This window comes from Empidonax traillii, unplaced genomic scaffold (genome assembly GCF_003031625.1).
Source record: "Empidonax traillii isolate 1590-97213 ecotype Southwest subspecies unplaced genomic scaffold, ASM303162v1 scaffold35:size4298261, whole genome shotgun sequence".
NCBI lineage: Eukaryota > Metazoa > Chordata > Aves > Passeriformes > Tyrannidae > Empidonax > Empidonax traillii.
In genome coordinates this window covers 4,229,488-4,248,563 of record NW_020955228.1, presented here as the reverse complement: position 1 = coordinate 4,248,563, position 19,076 = coordinate 4,229,488, and the positions used below count along the sequence as shown (strand labels likewise).

At 37.6% G+C, this 19,076-nt stretch overlaps 1 protein-coding gene across 1 annotated transcript in view; it reads right to left on the bottom strand.

Annotated features, from left to right (window-relative positions):
- Nucleotides 1–10,575: 10,575 nt before the first annotated feature.
- The window catches only part of DNAH11 (dynein axonemal heavy chain 11), an 88,983-nt gene continuing 80,482 nt past the window's right edge, over nucleotides 10,576–19,076 (bottom strand). The window contains 2 exon segments of the mRNA XM_027877954.1: nucleotides 10,576–10,765; nucleotides 18,366–18,494. Of these exon segments, the coding sequence (XP_027733755.1) occupies nucleotides 10,576–10,765; nucleotides 18,366–18,494 (319 nt within the window).

Here is a 19,076-nt window from a genome sequence, read left to right as displayed (position 1 = left end):
AGGCTTTAAATATTGCATGATGTAACAGAACAGAACAAGTAAAATAGCTGCAGCTAATCCAGACTGCCAGCTACATAGACTTCTATGTAGCAGTTTGATTATGTGAAAATCTAACCTATCTTCATGTTAAACTGGTTTAAAGAGAATGAAAAAACAAATTTAAAAAAAGCCAGTGGAATGTAACATGTAACACTGCATGCTTGTGATAGGAAGACTGATCAGAGAATCCCTGTGAAAAATGTGAACAATTTGAATTTAATATGAAACATTCTTGGAGTTAGAATAAACCTACTTCTCTCTTTGTTGGCAACAAAACCTCATTTAATGTTCTTCTAATTTCATATATATTTATCTCAGCCCCTTCCTTTGTCTTTTACAAGAGTATATCAATATTCTAACTCAGTACGAGCTCATTCAGCTGCACATTTCTGGGGCATTGATTATAGTGGGATAACCAAAGCTGCTGATAAAAAAGGGGAATTTTCAGTAGCGTAAGAAAACTGAAGAGTTTGAATTAAAAATATTTTGGCCTGTCAGATTCACATAATTGCCATTGTACTGTATAGAAAAGTAGTCTGTTGTACCCCAAAAAACACAGAGACATTGCTCAGTGGATGGATAACGGTGAGGACAGAATCTACATCCCCCTTACAACATCGAGTGACAACTCCATAAATACATGTGTAGAAATCAGAAGGTGGGGGACAAGAGTGGGGCAATGAGGCAAGATCAAGCATCCTGTACTTCACATAAGGAGACCTCAACTTATCAGAGTTAGCATGTTGGAGTTTGCCTTAGCAGAAGGAAAACAAACTAAGTCAAACTGAGATGCAAGATTGGATATTCACAGGAAAACACTATAAAACAGGTACAAGTGACGATTGAGTTATGGCAGTTTCCACTAGCTGATGGGTTAGCTTAAGTTGCCCAGTTTATGCTTTCCGCTTTCTGGTCAATCCATAATTGTCTTAAGAAAGTTGTTTCCAAAGGATAATAAAATGTGAGAGTTTACATAGATATATACACATATATATATATATACACATGTATACAAAGTTACATTTAAAAAAAACTATTATCTTATTTCTCTCTCCAATATCTATGTTAAAAAAATCTTTATAAAGCCACAGGGTAACGAATCACTAACCAATACAATGAGAAGGGCCAATAAGCAATATTACCAAGAAAAGAAATAATTCTTGATCTTACAGATCTTTCTAGTACTCCCTGCCATCAGAATCCTCCCTCTCGTTAATTAGTAAAATTAATTATCCAGCTTATGAATTGTGGTTTGAAAAGAACAGAGCTTAAAGCAGCAAGACTTATTAGCAAAGAAAACTAAGGGTTGGAATAAGCTGATTTTATAGACTTGTTTTCTAAATGGGAAACATTATTAAATCATCACTATAAAATTAAGCAATTATTTCACTATTATGACACCAAGTACCACAAAAAGGAAAAACGCTTTGATGTCCTATTAGCTAAATAAAGGTCAGTAGGGGTATGAAGACAGAATGAAAATCAATTTGTAAGAGCAAATACAAGTTGGAAGAGAAGGAGAAAACCATATAATCAAGGGGTTACACTTATCTTTTTTTCTTTATTAATACCTCTGAAATTTCTTTAAATTATTAAAATTGGAGGATACATTTAGTAATATCCTATATCATTCAGTAATAAATAATTACTGCTTTTATTTAAGCATTTCACATTTTCACATACAGAACTTAGACAAGTGACCTCAGCTCAGTATTTAAACTACACAAGTGTGAAATATGCTGTAGCTCAGAAATAAAATCACTCATCTACCCTTAACTTTGACTCAAGGGGAACATTACTGAGAAAGTCACAACAAGGTGGCATCCTTAATACATAATAATGACACATTCAGGAAATGCACCATTATTTATACATGTGACGTGCTGTAAATTGCTTCCATCATCAAAACTAATTGTAGTGATTATTAATGCAGTGTTATGAACTGTCAGAATTGCTGTTTGTAATTACATTTGTGCAAATGCTTCATTACCTGCCTAATGAATTTGGCATATATGCACATGTAAACCCCTGTTTTTGTTAACATAATGAAGGGCATTTTTTTTTTCCCCTTAGCTACTGATGTGGAACTGGTTTGACCTATATTACAAAGTTCAAGCATCCACTGCCAGAAAAAATCCCTCAACCCCCCACCCCCCTTGTTCTGGTTTATTTTCATACTCAGCAAGAGCATCATATAATGCCAGCTACTTAAATAACAGCTCCAGAGAAAGGATTGTGTCCCCCTTATTCAGTACAAACAGCTGACTGAGTTGAAATGACCTTGGTGTGTGGTTACCTGACTACTACTTCTTACCTTCATGTGGGCCTCCAAATAGTTGCAGAGGACAGTGACACAGACGTGGAGATCTCCGGTGCCGAACCGTTCCATTCCAGCCATGAGGGCCAAACTTCAGTCTCCCAGCAACGCAAGGGTGAAAATTGCACAGAAGACAAAGGACGCTTTTAAATTTCCGTTCTCTGGTACACAGCTCAAGGGTATCCTGCCAAAGAAAAAAGGAATAATACGCAGTATCAACCAGCAGTGTTATCGACAGCTGTGCCTGCCTCGGCAGCTGAAAGGGAGCACTCACAAGCCTGGAGATGGAAGGAGAGTAAGAAACAGGTTTCTTAATGATCAGAGACTATTGGGCAGTATGCTTTTGCAGTAATTCCCAGATGCACAAGTGTTGATAGAGACATTTTTATTTCCAGATCTCCCCTAGGAAAGAACTGTTGTGCTACTGAAACCAACAAAAATAGAGTCTTTAACTAGAACTCTATAAATATTACTCAATAAACACTACAGTTTCTTAGCATAAATCATCCATAGACTTTATCCCAAGTAGAAAATGTAGCAGTTTAACGCTTAATAAAAAAGCCTTCAAAGTCCTTCAAATTTTAGTTTTCCAAGAGTTGTGCTTGAAATTGAAATTTAATATATTTTTTTACCTCCATTGCTTGTAGTAGAATCTCAGTAAAATAAGATTCAGCACAGGGTTTCAGCTGTTTTTTAAAATATTTGGCATTGAATGTAAAACCTGCATAAATTAATCTCTAATTCTCTGACATGTACTCTTTAACTTTAAGAAGTAATGGACATAAAGTTACTTTTGGTACCCGTGAAAACATAGACGTGTGGAAGAAACTTCTGTAGGATAAACTCTTGGCTTTTAAAAGGAAATGGATCATCATCCTGAACTAAACAACAGGTTGCAGAGTCTGGAGAAAGGTGAAGGATTTTATGTCTGACAAAAAAACCTTCTTAAGTCAGAATGCTGAGTTTAACCACGAAAAATACAACACAAGTTTCTAACCTGAATAAAACCAAGAGCCTTGATATATAACAAAATAAACATTCAATATATCAGATGTCTAAATTTGTGAAATTAAGAGTGACAGAAGAGTTAAACCTGATACAAAAAAAATTTGTCAGTTTTTATTCTGCTAGCTTACCAACCACTGTGCCAACTGCTTTTGCAAGACCTGAAGCCAAATTAATTTTTAAAGTATTTTTCAGGTCAGTCAGAATAGCAGATGTGGTTTGGGGTTTTTTTTCCCGTTTGGTTTGGGGTTTTTTGTTGTTGCTTGTTTTTGTTTTGTTTTAGTTTGTGTTTGTTTTTGTTTGGTTGGTTTTTTGTTTTGTTTTGTTTTTTAAAAATATCTAATTATACACCCCCTAGTCTAAAATAAAATCCATAGTAAAATACTTCATCTTTTGGTCTAGGATTTTTTTGGAAACATAAACTTACAGGGGTTCTGGGCCAAACCCCAGAAGACTCAAGATTGAGAAGCACTGAGTACATCCAAATCTCACTAGTTCTAGCTAGATTATCATCATTTGAGATTTGGTCCAACATGTTTATGGAATGTCCTTTCAGACTTTCCCCAATCCTTTACTATCAAAAATCTTTACAGCAAAATTCTTGCCTCTCTCCTCCCTCAGGAGCCAGGAATAATGGGCTGGAAAATTGAGCAGGTCTGTAACATCAGAAGCTTCTCAGATGTTCCCCCTTAATTCCTGTGACTTCAGACACACAACACTGCCTCTGCCATCTCCCATTTTCTCATCCTGTCCCCAGAGAAGCTGAGAACTCTGAAACTCCCCTGAAAACCAACTCGGCTCTTCTCTTCAAAACAATATTTCTATGTTCACTAGAAGTAAAGCAGGGTTATTTTCAGACTAGCATGATTATCTTACTCATATGAAATCTGGTTAAAGACTTCTGCTTTCACTGATGATAAAGGGAGCAGTCTGTGTGTGCTCCCACAGTGCCTAGTACTAATCCCATGGAGATTTCAGCCAGCAGACACCACTGAGTCTAGCCCATCTCTTCATTTGTTGCAGGCAACCTGGTTCACAGACAAACCAGGCTGCTGAGGTTAAAACCAGAAGAGGAAGGAATCACTCCGTTCTCATGACCAACCTAATATCAAGGCCTGGAACATGCCTTTCTTGTTTAGCTTGAGGGCAGAGGAGCTGTCACACATACACACTGGCTATTTAGCATAAAACGTTTGGAAGGGAGCACCTTTTTTTCAGTAGCATTTACAGCTGCAGTGTTCCTGTTTACTCTGTTACTGTGTTGGGAAACCACTGCTCACCAAGGGATTGCACGGATCTCTTTGTCCACTGCAGAATGTGTTCTTGGTCCATACAACGATGGCCAAAGCCAGGGTTGCTATCTCTGAAAAACAGCACTCCAGGGCTAATTATACAGCTTCCCCAGGGGCAGTCAGACCCATTTCATTAAAGTCTCCATAATGGCTTGCTGAATGGCACAGGAGCTCTTAATTAGGGGAGGGAAGTATGTGCCTGAGGGCAATCCTACCTACCCACCAAGGGCTTTCTGTTTTATCTCTCCCATTCCTCCTGGGAGGGTGACAGTGTTCAGCAACACATGACATACACCCTATTAATATGATGTTTATCCTGTTACAACCAAAAGCAAAAGCAAATGGAATAAGATTATTAGGTGTTTAAAACTTTTGTTGCTGTAATCCATCGCATATTTTGTGTTCTGGAAACATCCCTCCAGCTGAGAAGGTATTCCCTATCAGAGGGACTGCTTGACACTCACTTGGAAAAGAACCCCATGGCCATGGCAGGCAGCCTTCTTGAGTGCCTCATTTGCAACCATTTCCTGCCTTTGTCCAAGAGAGATGTTATGAAATCTTCTAGAGTCTACAGTCTATAATGAACCCAAGCTTTTTGCCTGCAATAGAAATAATTGGGGAAGGGTGAGTGACAGAGGGGGTGGAGATGGGAAAATTAGCAGAGCAGAAAGGAAAAAGAATGATAATGCCCCCATTAATTTCACTATCACTTGTGCAATGCATATTACTTCCTCTGAAGCACTTCACTAAACCCTTACAATTTCAACAAGCAAAATTGCGAGCTCTCAACAGTGGCCTTATTGCTGGTATTAGAAAAAGCCTGCAGAAATCTGTTCCCTTGGTTTTAAGATAATGAACCTTTTGACATTTTGATAGATGCTCGGCATTGTTACTGAGCTTTAGAAACTCTTACAGGGGGTACAGAGTAATTCCCTTATGAAAAAAGGAGCAACATGTGGTAGATATCACATCAGTTTTTTAACTGATTGGTTCAGTGGGTAAATGCACAAGCCTCTCACCTTGTGAGGCCTGAGCTTAAATTGAGCACAGTGAGGTCACAGATGTATTAACCTGGTATTCTCACTATTGTCTGTGGGGAATAGTAATCCTAAGTATAAAGCCACAGAGCTCTATACAATTGAATATAGTTTGTATAATGACCATTATTTAGTCACAGGGGGCACAAGATTACATGAGCATGGAGAAAATTGCCCTCTGGCCCTCATCTAGTCAAAAGGTAGAAAACAGTACAAAGGAAACCTGCATTATGCCAAGCAGAGGAATGCTCAGTCTAGAAATTTCTTCATCCTGTAGTGGTTATGGCCTTACACTTTTCATCCACCCCATTGCCATGCATCTGGTAGGGGTGGAAGAAACTTTAGAACTTGAATCTGCTGCTGAACTTTCCCATAGTAGTGCATACTCCATTGTAGTGACAGATGACTCCAGAAGGCTTTGTTCTGCTTAGTAAAAAAAAAAAAAAAAAACCACCCTTACATGCTTATGTGTATGAGAACATACACACAGGTATATAACCACATATCGATTTATCTACATTTCTACCCCTGCATGTTCCATTTCACTTTTGAGCTCAATTTTCCTTTGAGGGGGACAGTTGCAAGTTGCTTCTATTGCGAGTAAAGCAAGTAAGAGGCTTACCTAATATCTCAGTATCTTGAAGTGGGTCTATTCTTGAAGTCAGAATGAAAGACACAGTGTGGCTGGATTGCTCACTTAGCATTTTGCTAAATCCATCCTTGCAATTTCCATATACCTTGAGCCAAGCTTTTCTTCCACAGAGTTCCTATCCATATGGCAAAACATCCACTAAACATGTTCCTTGATGTTCCTTGATAAATGGTTCAAGTCTGCACCACTGCAGACTTGAGCATCTGACAGTGGAGGTCATTTCATCAGAGAAATCATGAGAAGGCAGGAAGGGAAGCAGGTGATGAAGCAAGAGACAAGACAATCATTTCCATTTCCCTGTGGGATAGGGACCACATGACAGAAAACAGCAACTTCTGAATGAAAAGGGCCTCTTCAATAACTAAATCGACAAAACCATTATATGCAGGCAACACTGGCACATAAAGCCAGTTTTGTCAGACAAGCTGCCACCCTTACACACACTTGCCCTGAAAGATGTACCCTCAGATTTCATACCTGGTGTTTTTTTTTTTTTTTTAATCTATTCCTGGGGAAACTTTTCCTTTTCTGGACATTCTGAGTCCACCCACTTCTTCCATTTCTTGGTGGATCTTTCAATACCTTTATCTACCCCACTGAACACATCCATCACAGACACAGCCAAAGACATAAACACAGATGATGTACTTTCCACATGATGACTGAAACAGGATGACACTGATACTTTTGAGTTATGTAAAAAAACCTAGTTTAACCAATTATAAGGGACTCAGGACTTGCCTTAAATTATTAAATTACATATAGCACAGATTTTTTTATTTATTTATATTTATGTTACTCACAAGCAAAGGTACATAAAAATAATGTTATTGATAAAAGTTTACTGTGGTTGGTATTGCCATACTGCCTGCTTACTGTTAAACATCAAGATACAACAAACTGGAAACCCTGTATGGGACATTTACTACAGAAAGGAGTGGCATGAAATAAAATTGCATTTTTAGGAGCTGGACAAATTATGGCAAAATAGAATTTCCTCACAAAGTACAGTATGAGATGTCTAAGGAAAAATGCACCCAAATAGCAAAGAAAGCTCCTTTTTGAAAGCATCACTGGTTTTACTAAAAGAAATACAGTAGAATGTATGACTTTATTTGAAATTGTCCAGTTGAGGCATGTGTCCAGAAATAACACCAAAAAAGATTTAGAACTGAAAAGCAATTTTCCCAGACTACTCTAATGACACTCTATCACTGAGTACTTAGGAAGTCAACAGGACTCACATGTGTTCAACTCTGAATCGAAGAAGAAAATCCAATTCAAGGGATTCTATTTCTTTACTTCTTAGAAGAATCTTGACAGCACACAAAATTTAAAAAGGTCATCAAACTTGCTTCAGAACCACTTCTGCCTCCCAGTACAACTGATCCCTGATTTTTCCCAGGGCATACAGAATTAAAGGGAATTAAATTAAAAGGAAAAATAGCAGCTTGAATGTGATATGGATATGTACTATTTACTTCTTACTTTACATAACAGATCAACCCTAATTATCCAAACACAAGCAGCTAAGTCATGCTATTTATCCTCCACATAGCTTCATGAAATCATTGCAGCATTTTAAATGAAAAGAGTTACATGAAAGCATCTTTGGAATTTCTGCAATTATTGATACTGAAGCAGCAGTCCCCCTGTGCCAGAAACTGCACAGCCATAGGGTTTGAGCACACAGGCATCACTTTATAGTGAAGAAACAGCAAACCAAATAAATACCAATTTCACCAATCAGAAATTTTTCCTCACTTTTGCTTTTTTGCTTTTCTACTCATAAGGTAACTAGTTTCTTACAGTAGGCTTCTAAGAAGAGGTGACCTAAGAAGTCTAAAAAGCAAGGCACTTCTGTCTTTCAGCAAACCAGGGGTGAGGGCTGCTAAAAGCAATACTCTTCTGCTTCCTTATTTAACTCAGCAAACAGAAACTCTCATTTAAGCAAGCTGGTAATTTTGTAGCTGGTGATCTCCCTTACAGCATTAGATTATTTGGTAGATTCACTGCAGTGAATTATTTATACAGAATTTCTCCAAACTCTTCCTTCCTGACCCCGTGGGATGACTTAAGGAAGGCAAACTTTGCAAGCCCAGTCAGAAAACCCTGTCAGAGTGGAAACAGCCGACAAAGAGACCCGTGGGAATGTACCTTGTTATGGACCGGCAGGAGGCCACATCGTGTTCTCCTTCCTCAAACACACAGCCCTGAAAATGTAAACATCTGGTACAAGTAGTAACTATTGTATCAGGCATCACTGCTGGAGGCAGAATTTTGTTCCTTGCACTTTGAAATCAATTATGCCAAACTGGTAGATGGGATTGATGCTGCCCAGGCTGATACTGACAGATCAAGGAATGGATGCTCTTAAGGCTGTTGGTCTGTAATGCTCTGTGTCATGTTAATCTGAGCTTCGTTTTCTTTGGCTTCAGCTATTTAGAGGATGACTGCTGTCTTATTTATTTTTTAGTGTGCCATAATTATCCCACACAATTACCATAACATTCTTATCCGTACAGGACAGGACCTAAAGCACCTAAAACCCTCAAATATATGACAACTACATACAATAGATACGAAACCGTGATTATGTGGGAGGACAGCCCTTTCTGGACAAAGAGGAATTCGACTATTCCTATTCTAGCTCATAGAAATTTTACAATAAAAATAATTAATAATACACATTTTACAGGTGACTTTAGCTGTTAAAAGTAGTTCAACTGTATTACCTTGTGTTGTATTTCTGCTGAAGTTGACTTTATTGATTTGATTTTCTTTACAAGTTCATTGTCATCTAAGAGACTGCCTTGGGCAGCTGACAGTCTGAGCAGCATGCCATCCATCCTCCAGCTCCTGGAGCTCATTCGTGAAACCATTCTGCTGCTTGGCCAGGACTGATTAACAGAGGGAATGAAAACACTGTACTTGAACAACCACAGCAAGAAATACTGTTTTATACTATTTGTGAATTATATTTTCAGTTTAATTACATCAGCTGATTTAATTTAATTTAATTTCTGAAAGAGACAGTTTATCTTCTCTCCCAGCATAGTAGATCTAAGGTTCTGGACACCCATAGCGAGAAGGACAAGGTTGTCATGGACCAGAACTTTATCTCTCTGCCAGGGTCCTTCCTCCTGAGAATGCACAAAAGGACTGGGATCTTGCCAGCGATGGCAAGTGGTAATCTACGTGGCAGCTGAGGAAACCATAGAATAGCACAAGGCTGGAGAAGCTCACTTTGGCAGCAAACATAGTGGGAAAACTTCTCTGCTGGACTGACCTTCTGATAGTGAAAGAGCTTTACTAGTCTTATGGGGTGCTCCCAATCAGACTCTACCCTCACACCAAAAACCCCAGGTGATACAGGTGTTGTAAGTGTACAGTCCCAGGTGGAACAATGTGCAGATGCAGATGGTCAGAGGAAAATGGAAAGCTGTTTTCAGACTGTGTTCCCAAGTATATGGCTTTCATTCTTCAAGGGGTAATTAAACTCTCTGACCCAGTTTGCCCTTATATGAAGCAACAGTACCTCAAACAGGTGTAACAAATCTTTGCAGATGAAATTAGTAAATTACATGAGATAACTGGAAAGACACAGTAGAGAAATAGGAAGTATTCTTATTATTAATTTCATAGCCTTAAGTAATTTTTCTTTCTTTTTAATCTCATAGATGACAATCTGCTCAAAGTCCTTTCTATAACCACCTATAAAAGCATTTCTCCTCATAGGTTACTATACATTGGCATGACTGCAGCAGCCCAGAACTGCATCCTTGCAGGGATAGACTGTGATCTATTAACCAAATATCCCAGCTCCTAACAGTGCCATCATATCCTCTTATGGACTGGCATGAAATTTTATTTACATTTATTGGCTTAAGATCACTGAAGCATAAAGTACTGGAGAGGGCTTTAATCCTGCGTTGTAAATTAAATGCAATGCACAGAGCAAACTAAGCAGTAGAGAGAACTGTGGGAATAATATCACAATAAATTTTAATTTCTAGGAGAGCTTTAGGTCAAGATGAGCCCTCTGGGAGTGCAGATTTGAGCAAATCAGTAGAATTACTTTCAATACTTTGCAGAATCTGACCCTTAAATTTTTCTCATATATGGGCTACTAACAATTACTATACAGCTGATTCAAACAGGCATATTAATTCTAGCCTTAAAATCCCGGAACAGGCAACAGAAAAATCAGAAGATAGCCTTTACCTTATGTTTTTATAAGTGTTGTCTTTCAGGACTAGCAACCTCAGTCAACAGCTGGTCTTCCAGCCTGTCCCCAGTGAGAGAGGAATTAATGAGAGTGGCCTTAACCTGCAGTTCTCGCTTGTAGTGAGGGTTAGTCAGCTTAGTGTGAAGGATGAGACAGAAATTGAATTCACATTTTTTGTCTTCAATCTTGATATATCTGGGAAGGAATAAAATGCACTAGAATGGGGATCTCACTGAATTAAAACCCCATAAGTATCTCAGATTTAAAAAGATGGGTACTGTATGACCTTGGCAGCATAGAAAACGGATACAAACCAAAGTTTACGTGCCTGCAACTTAAGAAACAAAATGAGGATGATTGAACATACCAAAATTATATGAAGAATACATAGAGCATTTCTTAATTGGCATAGTTTAATTTGCATATACACCAGACACAGGGAGATTATCCACTGCTGTCCTGAAGAGTCTGTGGCTTAGGGATGTCTGTCGTTATTACTTACCACAAACTTAGCAAAGTTTTCAAACAAACCCTAACGAGACAGTTGTTAGTTTTTAACTACAGTTTCCTTAAATATAGCTCACTTCTCCGTCTTCTGAAATAGCTCAGCAGTAAATCCTAAAAAACTAAGCAGATACATATTTACAGCAAACTGATAGTGACTAGAGGAAAGAAAATGGCTGGTGACTGAAATAAAAAAAAATATTTTTAAGGTAATCTACTAAATGTTCCAAATCAGTTATTTGCTGGCTGAAAGATTGAGTTACACTAAGCTCACCTTTTATTCTCTGAATAAAATCCGTTACCCAAGAGATGTCATTTCCTGGTCCCCCATCTTGAAAGAAAGGTGCCTGTCCTATACAGCAACACTGCTACTGCAAAAGTACCATTTGGAGCCCAGCAGCCAGGCAACATAAAGTTCACCTTGCTACCTCTGTGGCACAGTACCAAAAGAAAAAAACTGAAAGACTACTTACAGGCTGCAGTGTGTGCTCTGTGTCTGGTCTGGTGTGGGCCAGTGACACAACTTTTTATCACCTACTTGCACAGTGAGCAGTACGTCAATTTTCAGGATTCACCTGCCACACATGAGCACAAAACCAATGTTTCTGTGCAGCAATGGCTTTGAATGTTCTCTGACAAGAAAGGAGATTTAAATATTAGTAATAAGACTTTAAAAAAAAGGTCAATAGAAATTTAACACCATGGAACATAGGTAGTCACAAGCTCTTCACAAATTTCAAACTGTCATTTGTTAACTCTATTTTCAAAGTGATTGCAATAGTATAGATACTAAACATTTAAAACACAACTCATGAAAGTCACATCAGAATATGAATAAAACAAGTACAATGTAAAAATTTTAACATTACATTCTTTCTAGTCTATCACAGGGCATTGCTGGATTCAGGGACATACATTTTAGCTCTTAACATCCTTGCCTGCTTCTGACATGCCCTTAGCCAGAAGACAGTCTAAATGAAATAGTGTGCTGAGACCCTTCTGCATTTCACCAAGGACCAGGTGGAAACGACAGTCGCTTATTACATACTGCAAGTGATTTCTTAAAAAAACCCCTGGTGCTAGGAAACCCATGGCGCTACAATACTCAGACACGTGTGTGGTATAATACTGCCAGGCCAACTACTGAAGATGGGTTTTCCAGGCTTATGTGTGTAACCATACAGTCATGTCCTTCAGATTATACAACCTTTGTCAGGTGGACATGAATTCACTGTCCAGTTCTGCGACATGGTCGCTATACAGCTTTCAAAACTGGCTACAGCTGGAGGCAACAAAACAGTAGAGCTTGAAAAGGAGAAATCAATTTTCCTTTACTTTCAATACACACACACACAAGGATTAGACAAGAAGAGATCTGAAAGACAAGTTCTTCAGTTTGCTTTATCAAGAGAAAAACCTTTGCTAAGGGAGTCACCTCATATTTCAGAAGGTCTGTGCGGCAATATACTAAGCTTTGGAGTTCTGGATGCAAATACATCCTTGATGGGTTCTCAATTCACAGAAGCACTATGAAAGGCAAAAACTACATAATGACTCAGTGGGTTTTATTACTGCAGCTGTTCTAGGGTTTCTGTTAACTACAGATTTGGGAAAAAGAAATGTTTTGTTATTGCTCATGTATGGTTCAAGGAGTATATGCAACAATGATAAACACAGAAGTAAGGTAATCCAGTAGCATGACTTCATCTTTTTCAATGAAATGCTTCTGTTTAGAGGTTAATTCTGGATTATGAAGAGATGTAGCAATATCGGCACTAATAATGGAAACACTTGATAGAAGGAATATTAAAAGATGGTTACCAAAGAAATTTCTAAAAACAAATTCTACTTTAGGCAATGTTTTCTTCATAATCTCCTATTCCATCAGCAAAGGCAGATAGAATGGATGGAATAGACAGGGAATCTTTCACATGAGTTCAATCTCCCTCTTACTTAAGAACATACGAAGTAAATTAAAGAGTGATTGCTCTCCATTAGTTTTTTACCTGTTGAAATTCTTGTAGATTTTGAAATAAAATAGATTAAGGCGTTCAAAAGGAATTCACAAGGCACTTTAAAAATTCTGTATACACCTTGAGGAATAAATTGTTTTTAGCAAAAGCAAATATAAAACCAAATAAATTCCAGAATGTAACATGAGCACTAAACTCTCAGCTATAAGAAGACTAGGAATATTGCAACATCTTGTCTGATCTGTCAAAATTTGATTTATTGACATAAAGACATGCTATTCCCTCCCACCCGTCCTGCCTAAGGTAACAATGCCTAGGTCTTCCAAAGACAGGATCTCACAGAGGTGAAAAAAATTTGAGTATAAGAACCTGACTTTATATCATGAAACAGCTAGAGAGTTTATGCAACATCTTTTCTTAGCAGATACTTTCAAGCAACACAAAATTTAAAAAAGTGCCTTCCAGGGCAGATGTTCTCCAAAACATGCCATGACTGTTAATGGCAGAATGTTAGGATATCTTCCTTTAGTGAGATGTTTCGGATCAGCTCAGCAAGAATGAAAAGATGTGGTAAATTCTTGGACAGCAAAGGAAAGGGAAACAATATTTTTCAGTGGGAAGAAAGAGGCATAAATGCATTTCCTTAAGGAGCCTTCTTTCAGTTCCTGCTGGTTAAAATAAAAAGCTTCTGGAACCGACTTGCAAACTCCAACAAGTAATGCAGAGAATGAAGTTGAATAAGTCAGGTAAAAACAAGTGCAGAATGGAGCTGTTACTAGGCAATCTCAGCAGGCAAACTGTGCAAGTTGGTCAAACTAGTTCAGTGGGAAAAGTACTGCCTTGAAGTTGCACAGCCGGCAAGAAGTTCAAGGCAAGGAAAGCTTCTCCCTGTGGAGAAAGCGAGTGAATTGTCTTGCTGCTTCATGAATAATAGTCATGCCACATAAGAAGGAAAACTTGTTCATACAAGCTACATTTGCACATAAATCAAATTTCAAGACATCTTAAGGAATTTTGTAATAACCTAATCTTGCAACTGAAGAGACATGACTACCTCTTTGTGACTGTGCAAAGGATTTGAGCAGGTGTAACAGCTCATGCAACAGCAAAAAGAAGTCTTATGGACAATAAATTTATTCCTCCATCTTCTCTCCTATGAGTCAAAATGATATTGATCTATTTATTATAGTTAATACTCATATCCAGTGAGCTTCAAAACAGCAGTGATGCAGAGACAGGATAGGAAACACACAGGTAAAATTCAAATATCAAAGGCCATCCATACCAAAACAATTTAATGGCATCATTCCTCTTATAGGAGGCTAGGGCCAAAACCATACACCATTTTAGAATTGGTACCTGATTACTTTTATGCCTTGATTTATCTGCTCCAAAAAATCTCAGTGTTTGCATTTTGAATCATTTCTGCATACATTGCTAACATGTGGGACCCCAATTTTACTTACTTTTTTCTTGTGCCCTTTCTGCTTATATACAGCTATGCATTACAACTGATTTTTTTGAAATTATTTTATTTTTTCCCTTTTCTACTATTTCTTAAATCAAATATCCTGAAATATTTTAGCAAAATTCTTATCATTTTAAAGCCATTTTGAACATAAGGTCACAGTCTAAAGTGCATTGTTGCCTGAAAGAATCAATCGGGAACCAAAAAATTACTTACCAGGCACCAGTAGAGATAAGGTAGAGAGCAGTTTTAACAGAAGACCTTCAGCCATGGGAGCACATGCCCGCCACATGTCCAGGGGATTCCACAGTTTAAGGTACAGTCCATCCAATGCCAGATGTATTCACCTCCCAGTTCTGGCCCCAGCACACTCCTCTGGAAACTGAGTCAAGGCTCTCTAAGACTCCTCCTTCCTCATCCTCTTCTTTGTCCAGTCCTTGGAGTTCCTCCAAGGTTCCTGGTTTTGAAGGTTGCTTTGTCTGTTGGTGTGTCTTCTTGTTCAAGCCAGGGTGCAAATGTTCTTAAACAGAATGAAGGCCTACCTTGAGAGAAGTCTTAAACAAGCTAAAGGAATCTAGGAAGTTCAAGGCAAAATGAGGAAAAGGGTTTGGGTAAGTGGAAACTACTGTGCTAAAGTGTAAGGGATTATACAGCTACATTAAAATCTACATTTACTGCACAACTACTCCTAAAATATACAAAAAACTAAAAATCCAGAAAAGCCCTAGGCGTCACATTAAGAACAATGGAGCCACTTTGCAGCTCCAAAATTAAAATTAAAAATGGATCCGAAATTGAACACCTTTGACTTGTTAGGCTTTTAAATATATACTATGGTGCTTAAGCAGGAAGTCTCTTTCTCAGAGATAACAAGTACCTGTAGTTCACCCTGCAGTCACGTGGTTTTGAGGAAAATATAAATTATATCCATTTGAAGTTCTTCTAAGCTGAGAATTTCTTTTGCAGGCTTCATTCAGAAACAATACCAGGAGCTGATGTTACAGAACATCCAAGAGTCCAACAGAAGAAACCATCTTGGTGAACAAGGAAGGGGGAGAAGTACTTTCATGAAACTGCTTCACAGATCAGCAGGTTCTCTAATAAGAAGGCTAGTAAATGTGCTTGGGAAGGAGTACAAGTTGATAAATCTCCCTTGCTATGCTTTCTGTCGATTAATATGATAAGATATATTTTACTTAAAATTAGGATTGTCTGAAGCTCAGTGGATTTAATTATTTGTAATTATCCAGTTGTTGTCAGTATGTGGCCATTTTATGACAGTGGTATCTACTGTGTGGGTCAGGTTCAACTGTACATCTTTTCAAACACAGAATTAATGTACTATTGATGAAACCATTACTAGAACCAAATTAAAGTCTGGGCTGATGTATTGGTCCATGGGGTGCTGTCAGACATGAAAGGAGTAATTAGTATTCATTACTTCATACTCTGCAACATTCCAATTATTAATGAACTTCAACTGCTGGACTGCACCATATCTATCACAAATACCTTTCTAGTCTTTCTTTATTAGGAAAAAATATTCAAAGTACCTGACACAACTACTAAAAAAACCTAATGACAGAAATTAATCCAGAATGAGGAAAACTCTGCTTATTTGGTAATAAAGGGTTCTATATATTACTAGTGCCCCACAAAGGAGAGCTGTGCATCTTCAGTGAGGCATAGAATGCTAGGTCATGTAATGCTGCCTAAAATATTCAGCATAAGGACCTATTTTTAATAGCTTCATACATTTGCGTTTGCGTCCATGCGTACAGTGCTGTTGTGCTACATGGAAAGCTACATGTGCTACTAAGGCAAAATTATATATCTGTGACCCTTGTCCTTTTCAATCCAATTTATTTCTATTTCTATTCCCTCTATCATGACTTAAAGATCTTTTAACCAATGAAATTCCTGATCTCTCTTTTAGACCAGTATAATTCTTATTTTCAGTAGAGTTTCTTCACTATGGATTATAAAGCAAGCTGTATTCTCTTACTCTGAAATATTTCAAATACCACTATAGAAAAATGTAACAAAGAGGGATCATTTCAAGGTCTCACAGTGCAGAGCAAGAGTGCATCTTCCAGGAGTTTCATGTATGCAAGGAGATTTGAACTGTTTTGTACTGCCTAGATTTTCTCTGCAGTCACCAATGTCTGAAATATGGGAGAAAGGAGGGAGAAAAAGCTTTGGTAGTTTCTCCAAAACTAGATACTGTTTTTATTTATCCTTTTATTAATATTTTCTCTTTTGACGATCTGAAACTGTGTAAGCACTCTAAACACTCAGAGTAGCATTTGAAACCCATTCAGAAATGCTTGAAGAGTATCTTTGACTTTATATTAGAATAAACATCACATTCTTCAACATGAAAAATGTAGCTTGTTGATGTGTTGTTTGCAAACAAGACTAGAAGAGAGGAATATTTTCAGACAAAAATAAATACATATTTGAACATAAACAATAGCATGGCATTTCAATTCATCAGATGAAACATTTGATGAGGTTTACAAAGTGTACTCTCATGCAACCACAAAGCAACATTATTACTTAGGTTGATAGCTGCACAGAAGTCTCAAAAATCACATTGGAAGTTCTTGAGAAAAGTGATGGAAGACGTCACAGACTGAAATTCTCTTGCACTGAGTACAAGCTCCTTTATTTTCCCTATTATCATCCTGAAAATATGTATCTAATGGTATCTAAATTAGACCTTAGGAAATATTTTTGATGACATTTTCTAAGTTTGACAATGACTTTTCAAAATCTAGGGGTAAAATGGGCATGTGAATGAAAAATGAGATTACAGACGCTTCAAAAGGGTCAGAACACAAGGTTACCCCCCTTGTACCACCTACCACTCCTACCACTGCTGTGTCGGACCAGAGAGAACAAACTAACTCAGCTTTGTTTGTTACCCAATTTGAATTTGAATCTCTGACTTGAATGCCCAGCTACAAACCTCTGGGCTGGAGCTCACAAGGCTGACAGATCTGCAGCCCTTTCACTGGGAGGGGGAGATCAGAACAGTCCCTGAATGGTTATTTGGAGCACTCACATGAGAAATGGGGCACATGAGTTTTGTTGCTAACAGCCTATGTTTCTAGGTAAAACCGAGGAGACATGAGCACCACGATGACATCTGCCTCAGTGGATTTGTGGGCAGGATCAACTGGACTGGTTGATGCATGGGAGGTTGGCAATACCACTGTAAAGGGTTACATTGGCTTACTTATTTCTACCCTTCTGCCCTGTGTTCTACCATACCAGTTTTTCCTCAGTAGCCTTACTTTTTTTTTTTTTCCCCTTTATTTTTTCTTTTCGAAGCTGTTCATTGATTTATTTCATGGGATGGCTCAAAAAGCAGTTATGGCAATTCACTGCAAAGTGGAGGCACAGCTTTCTTAAGCTGATTTTGCAGCTGGAAACCCCTATATTGTTAAATGCAAATGTAATTTCCACTATTTTCCCTTTTGCTATAAATGCCTAACATGGAAATCAAATACTTTCTTTTCTTTCAAGCCAAACTATAATATTTACTCCTCCTTGTTTTATTCCTTTTTTGAATTAAAAAAAAAAAAAAGTAGAGATTTCCACTTTAGTATGAGAAACACACATCTGTATTGTATTTTGAGTCCAATTTGCAAACTGAGAAGAGAATTTTGCTCTCTAATCAGATGCAGATATTAACATTTTAATGTCCACTCATCAGTTTTTAGCCAGTGCATCTCAAAAAGAAATAATTTATTTCATGAAGTATTATGAAGCAGTAAGCAAAATGTGGCAATGAAAGCAATATAGATCCAGTTGTCATGAAAAAATTATGATTACTCAAACATACCTTCCCTTTTTAACTGTATGTCTTCCAAGAAGGGAATCAAGTATGGGATTAATAGATTCACCCATGTCTTCAATCAGTACTGTCTCATCAAAAGCCAAAGCTCTTTCAATGGTCTTCAGAAAAGTTGACCTGAAAAATAAAATAAATAAAACCCACAAATATTAGATAAATGCTGGTTATCAAAAGATTTCATTTATATAATATAAATGTAGAAGCTTTTCTGAAAGAACATTATTAAACCATGCAAAACTGTTCACAAAGAATTTCCTGGTGGTTGAGAGTTTGACAGTCTTGAGTTCAGCATCTATCTTTCTACCTATGCTCTTGCTAGTCCTCATATTAAACAAAAAATACATTGCTGAGGCTTTTCTTATAAGCAAATATGAGAGTACAGCCCCACATTGAAGATACTGGAATTAACACAGAGAAATTGGGGGAGCACATATATATTTCATCTTTTGTGATTTTTTTTTTTTTTTTTACATTTTATGTTTTTGTGTTACAGCTTTTGGTATATCCTCATCTAAACAATCTTGAGGGGTTAGAATCTGAATAGCTTGGGAGAACTCTGTTTCCACAGGCATGGAAAAAGGAGTAGATAAAAATATAAGGAGAAGTAAGCAGACAATATAGCTTCACACAGCAGGGTACTAGAGGGTATGAATGGAAAAATCACAGTTATTTGCATGGGTTGGAAAGGAATGAGAAACA